The sequence below is a fragment of the Rhinatrema bivittatum genome, chromosome 1, assembly GCF_901001135.1.
Source record: "Rhinatrema bivittatum chromosome 1, aRhiBiv1.1, whole genome shotgun sequence".
In the NCBI taxonomy this organism is placed as follows: Eukaryota; Metazoa; Chordata; class Amphibia; order Gymnophiona; family Rhinatrematidae; genus Rhinatrema; species Rhinatrema bivittatum.
In genome coordinates this window covers 362,388,017-362,407,059 of record NC_042615.1, presented here as the reverse complement: position 1 = coordinate 362,407,059, position 19,043 = coordinate 362,388,017, and the positions used below count along the sequence as shown (strand labels likewise).

The 19,043-nt window shown below is 45.6% G+C and overlaps 1 protein-coding gene across 4 annotated transcripts in view; it reads left to right on the top strand.

Moving 5' to 3' along the window:
* YTHDC1 (YTH domain containing 1) overlaps positions 1-19,043 on the top strand; it is a 177,565-nt gene that overhangs the window by 87,244 nt on the left and 71,278 nt on the right. For all 4 annotated transcript variants that reach the window (XM_029600717.1, XM_029600702.1, XM_029600709.1 and 1 more), the window contains 3 exons: positions 10,432-10,540; positions 10,620-10,737; positions 14,565-14,649. In XM_029600717.1, the coding sequence (XP_029456577.1) occupies positions 10,432-10,540; positions 10,620-10,737; positions 14,565-14,649 (312 nt within the window). The remainder of the gene's footprint in view (positions 1-10,431; positions 10,541-10,619; positions 10,738-14,564; positions 14,650-19,043) is intronic.

Below are 19,043 nucleotides of genomic sequence, written 5' to 3'. Positions count from 1 at the left end.
AGACCAAAGGTTCATCATGCCCAGAATCCTGTTTCCAACAGTGGCCAATGTAGGTCACAAGTACTTGGCAGGATCCCATAAAGTCAATAGATTCCATGCTGCTTATCCCAGGGATAAGCAGTAGCTTTCCCAAGTCCACCTTAATGGTTTATGGACTTTTCTTCCAGAAACCTTTACAAAACATTTTTTTTAAACCCAGCTGCGCTAACAACTTTTTCCTAGCATATGTAGCCAGATGGACTCAGGACCATTGGGTTGTGCTCCCCTACCAGCAGATGGAGATGGACTTGGATTTCAAAGCTGATGTCACCCTAGATACACCCCTACAGTGACCTCAGCTCTTCAGTATTTCTCCGTCTCCAGCAGAGTAGACATGCTTTCCCTATGTGGATCACTGTACCTTTTGGAAGAAGAAATTCTACTTTTAAATTGGAGAAAAGATTGAGCCCCGCTCTCCTGCAGTGATACCTAAAAGTCCCTCCCCCCAGTTGAGAATTCATGAGATGATTTCCGAGATCCCGGTATGGACTTTGCTCAAGCCGCTGAAAGACAGCGGGTACAGGAAGCCAAGCACGGCGGTGACAGCCAACGCCCTCTCCACCCACAGCCAGAGACGGTCTTAAGTACTCAGCTGGTAAGCACCGAGCACAGGTAAGTTTAAAAAAAAAAAAAAAAAAAAAAAGGAAGACTTACCTTCAGAGAAGAGGGGTTTCGGTAAGACTTTGTCCAGTCTCTTTGCTCAGCACCATACTGATGTCATTCCCGATCCCATAGGGGCATAGGGAAGTGGGCTTACGAGTGGGGGGCCCCCCTTCTGCTTTAAGTTTGGTCGACACACTGCGTGGTAAGCCGCGGTGGCGCTATCTTGTGTGCTTTATGCGTTTTGTATTGCCCGCTATAGGACATCTGTATGTGCAGTGCTTTGGCTTTGCACACACACCACACACAAGTCGTGCACGTACTTACGTGCACAATAAGTAAGCACAGGATACAGGAAAAGCCAGGCACACAGGCTGTGCATGCACCTCGCTGCTCCCTACCTAGGCGCTCAAAATTTGTGCGCATAAATTTATAGGCTCGAGCTGATCGAATGCACAGTTACTGCCGCCAATGCCACCGGCAGCCAAGAAATATAAGCATTTTGCTCTCTGAACTGCTTGTCATTTAGAGCTGCTCAGCCTGACCTGGATTCCAACTTGCCGGCACTGTGAGGAAGCCCAAGGGAATTTGGCCTCCCCAGATTTTGCTGAGCCTGGCTCCTCCCGTTCAGATGATGGTTTGGCAGCTTAACTGGAAGTACTCTGTATCTGAGTAACCCCCTTGGCTGGATCTTCCATAGGAGAGAGAAACTTGGCTGGGTCCACCACAGTTCCCTGGGCTAGGCATGGACCCAGAGGCCTTCCCTTGGGTGGAATTTTTCCAGGGACTACAGGTCTTTGTACAGGCACAGTCTACTTCTTTGCTTGCCCCTTCCTGACAGAACCCCCAGCTGGCCCCCTCTCCCTCACCCATTCCAGTTGGCAGACCTCGAGGCATGCCCTGCCTGATGGCACAGACTAAGAGCAAGATCCCTTGGAAGAAGGAAATTCCCCCGGGATTAGAACCGTATAAAACCAGGCAGTGCAGTTAGTGTAGCTGGGTTTAAAAAAGGTTTGGATAAGTTCTTGGAGGAGAAGTCCATTACCTGCTATTAATCAAGTTGACTTAGAAAATAGCCACTGCTATTACTAGCATCAGTAGCATGGGATAGACTTTGTACTTGCCAGGTATTTATGGGCTTGATGGGCCCTTGGTCTGACACAGTGTGGCATGTTCTTATGTTCTAAACCATGTTAAGGTTCTTTCATAGGAAGGAATTTCTTACCTTGGTTTCCCAGACCCTGAAACCGCTAGGAGTTCCTGGAGTGGAATCTATGATGGAACCAAAGAGCAATCCCATTCTGATTTCCTTTTGCAAAGCCTCTTGCTTCTTCCCAGTACTGGAAGCCATCCAGGAGTTTGACATGGAATGTGATGCCCCAGAAGCAAGTTTTAAAGGGGGCCGGGTGTTAGAAGCTCTATACCCGCTGGATCCAGCAGTGAGAGAATATTGTGTTCCTTAAAATGAATGCACTGGTCTGAGTTGTCTCTAAGCGAACATCTATCCCAGTGGAGAGAGGAGCGCCTTAAAGGATCGTATAAGACAGGTGGAGTCTATCTGTAAACAAGCCTTTGACACAGTAGCAGTGACCTTACAGATTGTTTCTTCTTGTGCCCTGGTAGCGCATTCGTGCCTATTTCTCTCTCAGGAGCTGGATGACTCGGGTGAACCCCAGAGTGGCTATGGAACTTGCCACTGCCTTTTTAGCAGACGCGGGCTCAGATTTAGTCCGTATTTCAGCCAGAAGAGTGGCCTCAGTGGTAGAGACCAGAAGACAGCTATGGCTGCAGAATTGGTCAGCCGATGCAACCTCCAAGGCCAACCTTACAAAGATGCCCTTTAAAGGATCACTCCTAATTGGAAATTAATTAGAAAACTATCATTAGCAGGTCCTGCCCTATGGAACAACTTGCCAACAGAGTTAAGGATGGAACCTACAGCCCAAACATTCAAGAAAAATCTAAAGACATGGCTCTTTCAGAAAGCCTTTGCATGAATGTCATGATGCCTGTCAATCACTGAAAAGTAGTATATTGTTTACTTATAGAAAGACTATGAATCAATCTAATGATACTCTATGATGTTTATAATAGCAAGTGCTTTTATTTTTGTTAATATTAGTTAATTCTGATTCTAAGTTTTATTGTGAGAAATGTGAAGACACTGTTACTGTCACCATTTATTTTCTATAAACCAATGTGATATTTCAGATCGAATGTCGATATATATAAATAAAGACTAAATGGGGCGAATCTCCAGTCCCCTGGCTACTGGAAGATAAGAGGAAGCAGTTGCAGTGCCCCTTAACTATGAAGGGGGCCGGTCCAGGGGCTCTCAACGTTTCCACCCCTAAAACTCAACATTTCACAGGCCTCTGTCCTTTGGAAGAACTCAGTCCTTTCATTGTCGACAGCCCAAGAGCAGGGCAGGTTCGGGTTCAGGATCATCCCGAACATCCCAATGTAATTTTACCAACCTATCTTCAGAACGAGGAGATAGGGGGGTCAGCTGTCTTTTACCAAAGGTGGGTTGAGACCACTTTGGACAAGTGGGTACTGGAAGTCATACGAGAAGGATATGCGCTGGAATTCCTGAGCATGCCTCGGGACATATTCATGATGTCTCCTTGCCGCTCCCAGCACAAGAAGCAGGCAGTGGAGACTACCCTGTTAAGGCTCCTCAGGATGAGGGCTATAATCCCAGTACCCACACCCCAGGAAAATATGGGGGGGTGTTCCATCTATTTCATTGTACCCAGGAAGGAAGGTTCCTTTTGCCCCATCCTGGAACTCAAGAGTGTCAACTGTCACCTACGAGTGAGTCATTTCCGCATGGAAACTTTATGCTCTGTGATAATGGCCGTGCAACTGGGAGAGTTCTTAACCTCTCTGGACCTATCGAAGGCCTACCTACATATTCCAATCCATCAAGAACACCAGTGCTTCCTATGCTTTGCCATACTGGGTCGCTATTATCAGTTCAGGGCACTGCCCTTAGGCCTAGCCACCGCCCCAAGAACATTTTCCAAGATTATGGTGGCTGTGGCAGCAGTATTGAGAAGAGAATGAATCCTGGTACACCCGAACTTAGACGACTGGTTGATCCGGGCCAGATCCGTGGAACAAGTCTCTGGGTGACCAACAGAGTGACCTCCTTGCTTCTGGAACTCGGTTGGGTAGTAAACCTGGACAAGAGTAATCTCAAGCCTTCCAAGTCATTGGAGTATCTGGAAGTCCAGTTCGATAACAGGCAGGGCAAGGTCTTCGTCCCGACCACACGGATATGGAAGTTGATGTTCCATGTGCGTCAGTTGATGAACACAATACGCCCAACGGTGTTGTGCTAGCTCCAAGTTCTCTGTTTGGCGGCAACCTTGGAAGCAGTGCCATGGGCGAGAGAACACATGCGCCCCCTTCAACACTCACTGCTGTCACGTTGGAACCTGCAGTCTCAAGACTATTCGATTCGTTTCCACTTACCAATGGGAGTCTGCTCTCACCTCAAGTGGTGGTTGCAGGAGGCTCATCTGAGCAGGGGGTTGTCCCTGTCCTCCCCGAGCTAGCTGGTTCTTAAAACAGACGCAAATCTCCGGGGCTGGAGAGCTCACTGTCTGGGGATGTTGGAAAGAGGAAGAGGCCTTTTGGAGCATCAATCGCCTGGAAGCCCAGGCAGTGAGGCTGGCATACTTGCAATTGAGCCAAAGACTCCAAGATCAAGCGGGTCCGCATAATGTCTGACAACACAACGATGGTAGCCTACATCAACCGCCAAGGAAGAATCAAGAGCCAGCAGGTGTCTCAGGAGATAGATCTCCTTATGGAATGGGTGGAAATACATCTACAGACTGTCAGCCTCACGCATCGCAGGAAAAGACAGCTTCAGAGCAGACTTTTCTAAGCAGGGAGAGTCTGGATCCAGGAGAGTGGGTGTTGTCAGCCGAAGCCTTCAATTGATAGTAGATTGCTGGGACCTCCTGTCGATCGACCTGCAGGCCGAATCTCACAATCGAAGGGTCCCCGATTCTTCAGCTGCAGAAGAGATCCGTGGTCCCTGGGGATCGACACTCACATTCAGATCTGGCCGGAAGAAGTTGCCATACATCTTCCCTCCATGGCCCCTGCGCGGCAGGATCATTCGCAGAATCAAGCTCCACCAGGGATTAGTCCTACTATTTTTATTTATGCAGTTTTTATATACCGTGGCGCACAAAAACAAGTTTCTATCTCTACGGTTTACATTATAAATAAAAAACAGGAGAGAGAAAAAAAAGAAACAGAAAAAATACATTCAAAATCCAATATCAACTCTTATATTCATGATAGTAAAAACTTCAGTTATTAAAAGTTAACATAACTAAAAACGAGTATACTAAAAATTCTTAAAACCAAAGAATAATAAAAGATAAGAGTAAGAGGAGATCCAAGATGGCCGACTGTTAGGAAGCAGACGCTGGACGTCCTCTCTTGCATTGTTGCTTTCAGATCGAATGATTCTGAACGCACTTACCTGAATGTTTTCTTTGTATGGGGAGGAAAAGGAAACCAAGGGCGCCTTTCCCCGCGACTCCCTCGGGGCAGTTTTCCGGACCTATGGACGCCCATGTCGCCCGCAGCAGCCCGATACCGGAGAGACAGCCGCTAGATGGAGGGGGGAGGAGAAGGTGAGCTCCCTTCCATTTTTGGCTCCATGTCACCTTTAAGCCCGGTAAGAGGATCGCCTCCCAGCAATCCGGCAGCCGAAAGACCCGCCCCAGAAACTGTGGAGACGCCGAGGGCCCCAGAAGGTGTGTCGGCGAATCAATTGGGGAACAGCGGGGCAGAGGAGGAAGCTGCTAACCCAGTAGACATCTTGAGAGGTACGGATGGGAGGAATATTTAAGGCGGTGAAGGAGGAAGCACAGAGTAACTCAGGAGTTATCATGGTCTGAATTACCAATACCAGAGCTGCCTCCAGTGGAAAGACCGGGTGAGATTTCTTTATTGTCTATATGGGAAGCAATTGCTGAGCTGCGGAGCTTTATAACACAGCAGTTATCACCTATTGTGAAAAATTATGAGATGGGTCAGAAAATCTGTTATGGAAAATACTTCAAGGGATATGAGTCATCAAATTTCAAACCTTCGGATACAAGTGAACTCCATACAGCAGTCCCAACATTTATTGACCAACGATCATGCTAATTTAGCTTTAAAAGTGGAAGCTTTGGAGAACACTACTAGAAATAAGAACTTGAGAATTATCAATTTTCCTAAAGTTCCGTAAGTCCCTCCAAAGGATATGTTTAAAAGCTACTTAATTGAAATACTAAAGGTACCGGAGAATGCTATACCTCCAAAGCATTCTATTTGCCACCTTATAGGAGGGGCGACAGGCATACAGAAAGAAGGAATGAATATCCTACAGCCTATTGTAACACCTGTATTGGACTTAACAGCAATTATTGAGACCTCAGACTCGGACATTGCAGTTCCTTCTACTTTAATTGTATCACTAGTCTTAGAACCTGATAGAGACTGGCTACTGAAATTGTTCTTCAGGCATAGATTAGAACTATTTATGCAATTCAGAATAAATATGTTTCCGGATGTATCGCGTCAGACACAAAAAAGATGAAAACAGTTCCTATTATTGAGAACAAGGGTACAACAGATTGGGGGTTTCTTTATTCTGAAATTCCTGTGTAAATGTCTGGTAAAATACCAGAATGTTTCCTATATTTATTTTGACCCACCTCAGTTGTCTCAGTTCCTTGTGGGGAAAACTCCTTTGCCTAACTCTGTGGAAACCCCCTTAACAGAGGTAACTTGAAAGAAAAGGTTCTTCAATGTATAAATGCTACTGCACCCTAACAGTTATTTGCTATTCCTTATGTTTAGATGGAAATTTCCTAGAATTGTGTTTTGGATTTTCTCAATATTGAGGACTTAAGGGTGTAATGCTTATTTGATTTCCTTAAATATTTAATTGTGGTTTATTCATATACAAGCCGTTAAGCCCGTTAAAACGGGCTACATCCCTCTGTCTCTCACCTCCCCCTCATTCTCTCTCCCCTCACTCTTCACCACCCCCTACCTCCCTCCCTCACACTCACCCACTCCTCCCCACCCTCCCTCTCCTCCTCACTCAGTCCCTCCCTCCCACTCAGTCTCACTTCACTCCCTCCCCCTCTCTCCCTCCCTCTCACTCACACTCAGTCCCACTCACTCTCCCTCAGTCCCACTCCCTCCCTCCCCCCTCTCCCTCAGTCCCACTCCCTCCCTCCCCCCTCTCACTCAGTCCCACTCCCTCTCTCTCCTCCCCTCTCACTGCAGTCCCTCCCTCTCTCCTCCCTCACTGCTGCCGCCCGTCTTCGCGCCGCCCGCTGCAGCCCTGTCTCTCACCTCTCCCTCATTCTCCCTCTCCCCCTTCCACTTACTCACATCCTGACTCTCACCTCTCCCTCATTCTCCCTCTCCCCTCACTCTTCCCCACCCCCTACCTCCCTCCCACACACTCACCCACTCTTCCCTCCCTCTCAGTCCCTCCCTCTCACTCAGTCCCTCCCTCCCCCTCTCACTCAGTCCCTCCCCCTCAGTCCCTCCCCCTCAGTCCCTCCCCCTCACTCAATCCCTCCCTCCCTCCCACTCAGTCACTCCCTCCCAGTCAGTCAGTCAGTCCGTCCCTCCCTCTCTCTCTCCTCCCTCCCTCGCTACTTACCGCCGCCGCCCGCTACCGCTGCCGCCATGTTTTGTTTTTTTTTTACGCTGCCTAAGACCGACGTGCTCTCTACTGCGCATTTGCGGCACGTCGGTCAAGCGTCGTTTATCTAGTTAGATATAAGCTTCACTGATTTCAACCAAGAGTTTTCTTGTAATTGTAATTAAAATTCAATAAATAAAAAATTAAAAAAAAAAAAAAAGATAAGAGTAAAACTGATCAAGAAAGTTTAGGTGACTTGACATGATCCTACTAGTATCTCTAGATCTGACTTGATTCTGTCTTATGGTCTGGCCCTTGAAGGCTCGCCTGATGAAACAAGGATATATTGCGGCAGTATTTGCCACCTTACTCCTTGCTCGGAAGTTCTTTATATCCCTAGCATACATGCGGGTCTAGAGAGTATTTGAGGCCTGGTGCAAGGAACATGGCGCCGTGCCCCCTCCCCCCCCCTATTCTGGAATTTTTGCAGGATGGCTTGACTAAAGGTGTCAACTATATTTGAACTAAAGAGTGCCAACAGCCTTTGTGTTGGACAGGTGGACCATTCAATATACTTCACATATTGAATAAAGGTGTGGCACTTAACTCCTTGAAGGTGCTGGTAGCTGCTCTCTCCTGTTTCAGGGGTGAGGTGAATGGAACCTCCCTGTCGGCTCATCTGGACGTGGCCAATTTTCTGAAAGGGGTGAAGCACCTTTGGCAAACTCTACGGTGGCTGATTCTCTTGTGGAATCTTAATCTAGAATTGGAAATTTTGGCAGGGCCCTCCTTTCGGCTGCCATGCTGTCTTTCCTTGCGTTTGTTAACTTTGAAAATGGTGTTCCTGGTAGCTATATGCTTGGTGTGTTGCATCTCTGAACTGCAGGCATTGTGTCTGGAACTGTTCCTCCAGATGACTCCAGGAGCATTACAACTTCGTACCGTTCCATCCTTTTTGCCCAGGGGAGTGTCTGAGTTTCATTTGAATTAGTCCATTTCGTTGCTTCCCTAGATAAGCACAGGGGATTCGGAGGAATACCGCCGCCTCCGTCATTTGAATATCTGTAGACTTTTGGTATGGTATCTGGAAGTTTTAGAACCGGTCCGAAAGATGGGACTGTCTGTCCTTCACGGTGGAAGGAAGCGGGGTGAACCAGCTTCGCTGGCTTCCATAGCTTGCTGTATTAAGAAGCCTATGTGGAGGCAGGAATGCCATTACCGTCTCATGTTAAAGTTTATTCTACCAGGGCTCAGGCACTCTCATGGGCGGAAGTTAGACTGCTGTCCCCTGTCGATATCTGAAAAGCGGCGACGTGGTCCTCCTTGCACACCTTCTCCAGGTTCTATCACCTGAATGTAAAGGCCTGAGAAGACACAGCCTTTGCAAAGGCGGTATTAACCAGACCGTGGGCAGCCTCCCGCCCTGATCAGGAGTAGCTTTTGTACATCCTATTGGTTCTGAGTCCACCTGGCTACACGCTAGGAAATGGAGAAATTACCTGATAATTTTGTTTCCTTAATGTAGACACATGGACTTAGTGTCCCGCCCCCAAGAACTGTGCTAAACATTTGCCTGTGGAATGGATAGTGATTCCTAAAGGTTACGGGTAAGCCAGTCCCTAGATCAGGGCATCTATAATCTTACTGGGGTTCAGTGTTTGAGTACAGTTATGGTTATCCGTTTTTAATCGTTTTTTCGATAGTATGTCCACAGTGGCTTTTGAAGAGAATACTGAAGGTCACTGCAGGGGTGTATCTAGAGTGACGTCAGCTTTGGAACCTGACTCCGACTCCATCTGCTGGCAGGGGAGCACAATCCATTGGTCCTGAGTCCATCTGTCTACACTAAGGAAAACTAAAGTATCAGGTAAGTAATTTCTTTATTACCACATCCTCCAGCAATGAATTCCAGAGTTTGTGTTGAGTAAAAAATATATTTTCTCCTATTTGTCTTAAAACGCATCATCTAGTAACTGCAAACCCAGGAGACTGGGCTTGTAAATGGAAAATGAAATTTAATGTGGAGAAGTGCAAAGTGATGCACTTAGGGAAGAGTAACTCAAATTATGGCTATACAATGCAAGGTCCCACATTAGGAGTCATGGAAAAAGATCAAGGTGTCATTGTTGAAAATGTTAAAATGTTCTCAGTGTGCAGCAACAGCCAAGAAAGCAAATAGAATGCTTAGGATTATTGGGAAATGAATGGAGAATAAAACAGAATATAATGTACTTTTTGAAAACGTAAACTGATTCGCATTTACCCATTCCTCTCTATTCACTATTTTATAGACTCCCCATAGCTGTCTCTTCTCCAAGCTGAATATCCTTAACTTCTTTAGCCTTTTCTCACAAGGGACTCGTTCCATCCCCTTTATTGTTTTGGTTGCCCTGCTTTCACTTGGTGAATGTTGACAGATTTTAGACTGTCACTGCTCAAGTGAGAGCTATTGTGGCTTCAGTGGCTCATCTGGGGGCCACTTCATTGAAAACATCTGTTCACGCCTTCATGTCCCACTACTGTCTGGACAGTGTGTCCTGGGCAACTGTTACTTTCAACAAGTAATTCTGCACAGCTTGTTCACTCCGTAGTCCACTCTCCACTTGATATGGCTTGGCTGTCTCTTAAGTTATTTCTCACCATTCAACCCTCAGCTCAGGACTCCCCTTGGATTTTGGCTGATGCATACCTGCTTGTCAATTTTGCTTACTTGTAAACAGTTCTTCATAGACAGCAGGTTGAATCTGTCAACTTAATACCCACCTGCTTCCCTGTAGAGTTGACTGCCTCACTAAAACTTAAGCTTTGGAAGAGACTAGGAGGTTCATGAGGCAGTGTGCATGAGCTGGAACTCTTGTGCATGTTCAATAAGGTTTTTACTGAAGTCTGAGAGCTGGGACCAGGACTATATCTGTGTGTGACATCACCTGCATGTAATGGGAAGTTCATCCTCTCTACTGAGAACCTTGTTTACAGATAAGCAAATTTCATTTTCTTGTTATCCTTGCAAATTTAGATATAGTACACAAATCAGCTTTTGACAGCTTTAATGGGAGTGTTCAGATCTCTGAATGTGTGTGGGAGTAACCTTTTTGGTTTGTTCTTTCTTATAGGGCGTCTGGTCTACCTTGCCAGTAAATGAGAAGAAACTTAATGCAGCATTCAGATCCGCAAGGAGTGTTATCTTGATATTTTCTGTGAGAGAAAGTGGAAAGTTTCAAGGTAGATGAAATGTCACTGGAAGGAGTGCTCCCTCTTTTGTTGACCTTTGTTACAATGTGTTTGGTCGCCTTCCTTTCAGGGTTTGCAAGACTTTCTTCTGAATCACATCATGGAGGATCCCCCATACACTGGGTGCTGCCTGCAGGAATGAATGCAAAATTGCTGGGCGGTGTTTTCAGAATTGATTGGATTTGTAGGTAAGAAGTATTGATGGTAGCAGAACAAGAATCAGTAAATAGCGTATATACTTCTAGACAAAAAACCATGAGCCCATTTCATATTTGCTTATTCTCAAAGGGTACTTCCTGTTGAATTCTTTTTGACAAATACTGTGGTTTCACAGCACTTTTAAGGCAGCCAAGTGTTACACAGTTGTACCTAAAAATATTGGCTAACCGTGAATATTTTAAAAAGCTAGTGCATGACAATTATTAAAGCTTTGTGTATCTTGACTGTCCAGCATCATGCGTTAACTCCCTCTTTTGTATTAACACCACAACAGTCGAGATGAATGGATCATGCCCACCAACCAGCAAATGGGGACTGAGATCAGCAGGTTCACTGATGCCACCTTTTATAGGCACCCATGCTGACAGCCTGCCAGTATTCTGTCTCAAGCAGATTGTGGCCTGATAACACTGAATAGGAAAGTGGACATAGACTCCTGAGGTGAAAGATTTCTCCCTTTGGTTGGATTTCAGCTAGATTAAAAAAAAGTAATTTTCTGAGAAGAACTGGCTCCTGAAGAGAAAAAGTGAGTTCCTTCCCTCATTGAAGCAGGAGTTTCCAAGGGGATCTGGGTTTTTGGACCTTTCTGCCTTCCGTCTTTGCCTTCCTTTGTCTGCCCTCCTCCCCTTCCCTCTCTGGCATTACAGGCAGTCTGCTCCCTTTCTGGCTCCCTGGCTCTCTAGATTCTGCTTTTACAACTGGACAATAAAGTAACAAGAAATAAATAAAGGCAGTTCCCTGTACGTACCCGGAACAGTCCAAACTGTGGGTTGAGGGTTGAGCCTCCTTTCCAGCAGGTGGAGACAAACTGAAAAGGGTATCCTGTATGAGGACAGAGCCTATCCTGTAACCCTTCAGTATTTGTCTCCAGCGGGTGGATCAGCTCACCCTTCGGTCTCCTGATTTAGGCTAGTCAGCCTTCTTTTCTTCCTTTCTTTGGATCAAGCAAGTACTTCTTCCTTAGGATCTTGATTGGCTTCTCTCTGTAAAAAAAAAAAAAAAAAAAAAAAAATTGTTTTCTTCTGTGCAGGAGACGGCCCCGTCTCCTGGCTCTTGCCGGACTCGGTGGGGGCTTCGCCCCTTGTGCGGAGCATAGCCTGAGTCCGTGAGTGCTTCCAGGTGTGGGGACCGAGGCTGGTGGTCCAGTTCTAGTCTCCCTCCTTCCCCCAATCCCCGGCTGCCTAGGTTGCTTAGAGCTCCATTGCTGTGTTCAGTCTGAGTGGAAAAAAAAAGGGTGCACATGAAATACTTGGAAGGCCTTGCTGTCAAAGTAGTCTCCTTAGTCCCAGATGTAATCCATGAGGCTACCTCTTATGTAAGCCAGGGAGAGTTTGGTAGCTGATAGGCCAGAACCTGAAAGTGAGAGTGAATCTCTAATCTTGAGTCTTCTATTTGAATAAAGGTGATGTCAGATGCCAGTTTCTGGGGCTGGGGGTGTTCACGGTCAAGAGTTAATGGCTCATGGTACTAATGAATCCAAAAGAAAACAAGTGGTCCATCAATCAGTTAGAAACCAGAGCAATAAGGAAGGTTCTCATTTAGTTTGCTCCCATTCTTCAGGGTCAGGAGGTCCAGGATCTTGTCTGACAGTACTGCAGCAGTGGCATATGTTTTTCTGAGGGAGACCAGGTATTGGCATGTGGTGAAAGTAGTAGATGCTGTTAGGAGAAGCATGTAAAAAGGGCTTTCTGCTGCAATTAAGGTGAGAGTAGAGAATGGGAAGAACCAGTGATGGACTTGATGGCATTCCGCAACATAGCGCAAACATTTTTTTTTTTTTCAGCCCAAGAAATATGAGGAGCATCCAGTTTGATGCCCTGATTCAAGACTGGCCAGCTAAAGCTGTTCTTTAGATGTTCCCTCTGTCCTCTGATGGGCATAGTCTTGCAGAAGATTGCTAAGTATCGAGTGTTAGTGTCTTAGTAGCTCCTAATTGGTCAAGGCATCTCTAGTATGTGGATCTAGTAAAGATGCTGGATAGGATCTGCTGCTGTTGATTCAGGATAGTGACCTACACTTCAGGGGCTGGTGGGTCACATGGATGTCTGTTTTGTTTTACAGCCTGGCCCATAAGAGTGCTCATCTGTTGGTACAAGAAAATGTTCATTTCCTTGGTATATGTTAGAGTCTGGAAGTTGTTTGAGGTTTTATGCTTGTTTTGGAAGATCTCCACAAGAAGAGCTTTGGTGCCAGCTGTCTTAGAATTACTGCGGGGGGGGGAGGAATTGGATAGAGGTTGGCTCTTAACCACTACCTATACTTTTTGGGAGTTATTACCTGTTAGAGGCTGGTTGATGGTCACTCTTATCCAAATGTCATTTCTTTCAGAAAACGAAGCATATTCAGTCTCTAATGAGAGAGTCAGTACCTGCCTGAAGTATGAATTTAGCATTGACATACCTGACTGGCCATCCATTTGAGTTGCTGAGGTGCCACTTAAACTACCTACTTTTAAGGCAGTATTTTTTTGGTAGCAGTCTTTTCCATCAAACGAGTTTTATAGTTACTGGCTCTGGTGTAGGGCAGTGGATCTCAGCCAAGTCCTTAGGGCATGCCTAGCCAGTCAGGTTTTTAAGATACCCACAATGGAGGTAGTACATGCACATCTATCTCTTGCATATTCATTATGGATATACTGAAAATCTGACTAAGTACGTCCCAAGAACTGAGTTGAGAACCCCTGGTGTAGGGAAGTCTTTTTTTGGGGGGGGTTCAGACAAGGTGTGAAGATCTAAGTGGTTCCTTTGATCATTCCCAAGGTTGTTTGACCTTTTCACCTTAACAGGATAGTATGTCTCCCTTCCTTTCAAAGCAAGTCAGGTTTGTTGTTTAGATGTTAGAGTTCTGATAGGAGAGGCTTGCATATCAAAAGGGGATAGCTGCTTCCCAAGAAATTGAGGGCATTTTCTACTAGGGCACATGTGGCTTTATGAGCAGGGCTTAGACTAGTGACACCTTTGGCGATTTGCAGAGCTGTGACCTGGTTTTCTCTGCATGTGTGAAAGCGTTATCTTGACCTTCAAGCCAAGGAAGAGGCTTTGTTTGCAAAGTTCGCTCTTAAGACTTCTGAACCAGTGTCCTACTGTATTAAGGTAATAAACCTTGTGAAGGAATGTAGGATATGTCTGTTCTATTTCTTTTCTGTTTGTTCTCTCTTGGAAGCCCTTTGGTTTTTGCATGGGAAGTGAGGAAAAAATTTAGTGTATTATGTTTATCTTAGCTTGTTGCATAGAATACTGGTAGGCTGAAGTCAGCACGGGAGTCTGTATAGGAAAGAAATACCTCCAGTACCTGAATGTAATCTGCTTTGAATTGTCTGAAAGGTGGGATATAAATCAAATATACTGTATGGGGGATGTCAGTGAGCCTGTTACTGTTTCCATCTGCTGGTTGAGAGAGATACACCCATGCGTTCGGGATTGGTCTGACTGGATTCAAAGAGACAAAATTATTAGGTAAGAATTCATTTCTCCTGTCCCCTTCCCCCTGCTTTCTGGCCTACCATCACAGGCTGTTTCACCAGCCTAGAAAATACACTTTTCCTCTCAGGGGAGCAGGCAAATTCTTTTTCAAAACCCTGAACACAAATATGCTCTGTATTTACTTCTATCAACTGAATTAATATTTTCTGTAATGGGTCACCCTCATTCAAGCAGAGCAAGTTATAGTTATATCTATGTATCTTTGAATTGAATATGTTAAAGTATTTGTAATATACACAGCCTTTCACTGTCATGCATATTCTAAAAGGTTAGTGGTCATTTTATAAATACCAGTTTTATTTGATACCATTTAGGCGTGAATTACCCTTCACTAAATCCGCTCACCTTACCAATCCTTGGAATGAGCACAAGCCAGTGAAGATTGGACGTGATGGACAGGTCTGTCAGTCTCTCTCCTTTTGAGTTAGGATAGGATGTATAGCACTGGGGTTGTAAGTCAGTTCTTAAAGCATTATCCTTTATAATACCATAATTGTTTTTGACACATTATCTCTAATAAAAAAAAAGAATCATGCCTTTTGAGGATTGCCTGGCATATTGTGGGATTTGTTGGGAATTATTTTTATATATGTACACAGTTTACCAGGTCAACACAGGTAAGTCAGCATAGACATATAAGAGTAGCACAAGTCATACAGGTCTGGCTACCAAATAAGTGATTATCTTGCATTATATTCTTAGTCCCTGTTGGGGAAAAAATGTATTTTTTTCTCAACCCTTCAAATATTACATTTTAACTTTATGAACATTTTCTACCAGGATACTAAATAGAAAGATATATTATTTGTATTCCCATTACATAGCATTTGAGCCATTTCATATCTTCTAGTTTCTCATTTAGCCACAGCTGAGCATTAGTTGTCTGTGAAACCCAAGTGTGGCCCACTACATATCTAGAATGATTCAAATTGCCATGGAAATTGTGCATTTTCACAGAGAAAAAAAAACACACTGCAAACTTTTAAGATTTTCATAATTACCTGTGTACAAAGAAATTTACTCCTCCTCATCCATCCAGACCAGGCCAGATGCCTGGGTTATGCTCCCCAGCCAGAAGATGGAGAGAGAGCTGAAGACACTCTCTCTCATATCACCTTTTTATATGGCCCCATGCTGCCCCTAAGTCTGCCAGTATTCTTTGTCTCTAATGAATGGTAGGCAAGTATATTTCGTGCTTTGACTGAGATCTGTGTTTTATAGGCTGGGTGCTGGTTATTTTGGGTTTGCTTTTGGGGTGATTAGTGGTGGACTCCCTCCCCCAGTTGAGTTGCTCCTGGGTGAAAGTCTTTTGACACCTGCCCTAGTCAGTCACAGCCGTACGGCCAAGGGGCTTCCTTCAGGAACAGGATCGGTGCAGGTGTGCTGTGAGTACCCCTTTCACTCTCCCCTCTTCTCTTACATGGATGTGGGGGGCCTAGGTCGTCTTTACCACATTTTCTTCTCCAGATGGTAGGGTTTTGTCTTGATTTTTTTTTCCCCTTTTGCCTGGGCTGCTTGGCTTTAAAGTTGCTTTGGGGGAAAAAAAAAGTATATAGTCTTCCGTGTAAGTTGTGAGAGCTCCTTATTTTGCTGGTATTTTTGTGTTCTGAGGTCCGTGGGGAATGGGAATATCAGCACAGGGCACAGGAAAAAGTTCCCATTCTGTGTAGGTTGCACCACACATCAGGTCTTTTCAGTTGGGGAGGTATAGGGGATTTTGCTAAATGTGCATGGAGGAGAGGGAGAGAGACAGTTTGTTGGAGCAAATCATTTCAGGAGAGCTGCTGCTTGCAGGGTTGTTGGGCCAGCAGGGACACTACTATTATGGGTCCAGCAGCCATCTTGGATCTTTGGTATGGAGGAAAACCGGACAGAGGGCCACCTCCTTTTTCTCCCATGGTAATGGATTTGATTTTGGCAGCCTTGGGGGGAAGGGGGATGCAGGGACTGGTTTGAGCAGGGCTTTGAGCTCTAAATTGCAGGAGCCCCTATCTGCATTAGCCTGTCAATGGAGATTATGAAGTGTCTTTACCAGGTTTTTTGCCTGAGGCAGTCTGCAGCTCCAGGGTGCTCTGGGGCCACTTCCTCCTCTCTGCCATCATGTGCTATTGCTTTATTTATTTATTTGAAACTTTTATATACCGACATTAGTATACATCATCATACCGGTTTACATTATCAACTAAAAGATGGAAAATGCAATGAACAGGGAGGGTGGGTAACAAGGGTGGATACAATGCAGAATGACAGAGAAACTAGGCAGAGGAGAAAATAAGTCAACTTTACAAAAAAAAATCTTTTCAGGGATCTGGGAAAAGAGGGCCAGAAAAGAATTTGAGGAGAATTTGGAAGATGTTTTATCCTCTGGCTGTGTGACTTCCTTGAGTGATTTAAGAAGGTCATAGAAACATGATGGCAGAAAGACAGTATGGCCCATTTAGCCAATTAATTTATCATTATACTCATCACTTCCTTGGAGATCCCCTGTATTTATCCCATGCTTTCTTGAATTCAGATATTGTTTGTCTCCACCTCCACTGGGAGGCTATTCCACACATTCACACCCAGGCTCCCAGGGTGCCAGAGGTTAGGCCAAAAGGGGTGTTGTGCCTTGTGGCCTGCTAGGAGCCATTATTGGGACACCAAGCTCAAAGAGAGGGTAAATCATCAAATGGCCAACATCCCCCAGGCCTTATAGTAGGTTCCAGCCCTGAAGTGCTAGCAAAAGTCTCCAAAGATTCCAAAACTGACTTTGCAGCTGGTGCTCAGAGTTCATAATGAGGGGGTGGGCACCTAGGTTCCAGTGCAAGAGAGAGAACGTTTTCCAGCCTTTTATCAGAGATGGGGTTCAAATTGCTTCAGATAATGGGGTATAGAGGTATTCAGTGGCAGCTATGTCCTTGACTTTTACCATCCTATTTCAGACGTATTTATGGTTTCACCTTGTCTCCGTTCAAAAGAAGAAGGTGGTTTGAAATACCTTAAAGTGGCTTTGTCGTTTCCTATTCTGGAGTCAGAAGGGATCTTTGAAGATACTACGTTTGCTTCATGGCTCCAAAGGGGAGGGTATTTTTCCTGTCGATAGCAGGGCTTGAATTAGCCATGCTGTTGATGGGACTGTCTATCAGGGCCAGGAGGCGGAGCTTTACCAAAGCTGAATGCAGAGCTTTGCTCTGCAGCTGTGCATGTGTTCCCACGCAGGAAGACAGATTCTCCTCAATCTCTTTTCTGCGCGTGGGATCACACGCAGAGCACTTCTCCTCAGAAGTATAAAAAAAATAATAATTTTCAGCAAACATCACATCACGGCCTTTAGGGTTTTAAACCGTTTATGTGGGAAAATTATGTCCGTGACGGATGGACATACCCTATGCTGTTTGTGTCTGGGCCCAGACCACAGGAAAGAAGACTGTCCTCATTGTAGCAGAATGTCGCCGAGAACCCGTCTGCAAAGGGCTGAGAAGATGACCGGCTTAGGAAGGTCAGGGGATCATATGCACCTCCTTCTGGGGTGCACTCTTAGCCGGGTCTGCGCCCAGACAGTCCACTCTGAGTAAACGGGTGGCCTCAGTAGACCCTTCCATGGGTGACAGGCATGAACATAAGAAAAAGCACCATCGAAGAGACCGAACCTAGTCTCCTCCATCGGGTGCAAGAAAGTAGTAATACCACAGGCCATTCAAATCAAAGGCCACCATCAGAACCAGTGAAAGACTTGCTGAATTCGGTGCTGCCAAAGCAACAGACAGACACTTTTGCATGCACATCGAACACCGCAATCGGCGTCGACGAAATCATCATCGAAACACCCATCCGCTGACACACTCTGCGCCGAAGCAGAAAATTGACACTTGACGCATCCACACCAGAAGCGGGCGCATAGTGCATCGGGCTCGGCACATCCGACGCAAAAATCAATGCATACGAAGCATATGGACTCCAAATCGACGCACAATCCGTCTAATGCACTGCAATCCCCTGTAGAACAGGTATACCCACAGGGACCTCAACCACAAAAGGCACAGATAGTGGAACAGTCACCACCAAATCCTAGGCCTTCCTCTATACCATCCTCTGTGCACTCCCATAAGGATACCACTCAACCTCACAAGTGAAAATCCAAACACCATCACCTAAGTGACCGCAGTCCTTCACATAGCTCACAAGGATTTTCTGCTCCTTGGTATCCGACTCAACCAGATATGGGTTCCAAACGAGGACAAACGAGACAATTGGAGTGATGAAGCATCTGTCTTCATCATTATCATCTATCCAAGTGTACTCCGATCTGTTCTCAGCATCTCGCAGGCGTAACCTATCTTTACACCGGCCAGATCCTTTACAGGGGAAAACAGGTCCACCCGATGACCTTCCTCCACATACCCCTATCCCACCTGGGATGCCTGACTTCACACAGCAGGCAATAATGCAAATCTCTTCGGTACTCACAAATTTATTTGCCTCCATGCAGTCAAATTTACAGATATCACATCCATCACCAACTAATCTGGGACAGACTACACCACTCAGCAGACCTACGTCTCCATTAATCCTGCCACTTCCATCCATATCTCCACCAGGAGATCCTTCTCCATTTCCGCATCTGCAACCCCAGGATCCAAAGGGAACACTTCCCTCTTCACCATCTAGCTCTCCCGACACCTCCACGGGATATCCATCCAATTCCCCAGAGGAACCACAGGAGCCATACTCTCCTCCGGAGGACCTTTCTTACCCGAAATTTCTCGATAAAGTGGGAATGTTACATCTGGACACACTGAAAGTTCCAGACC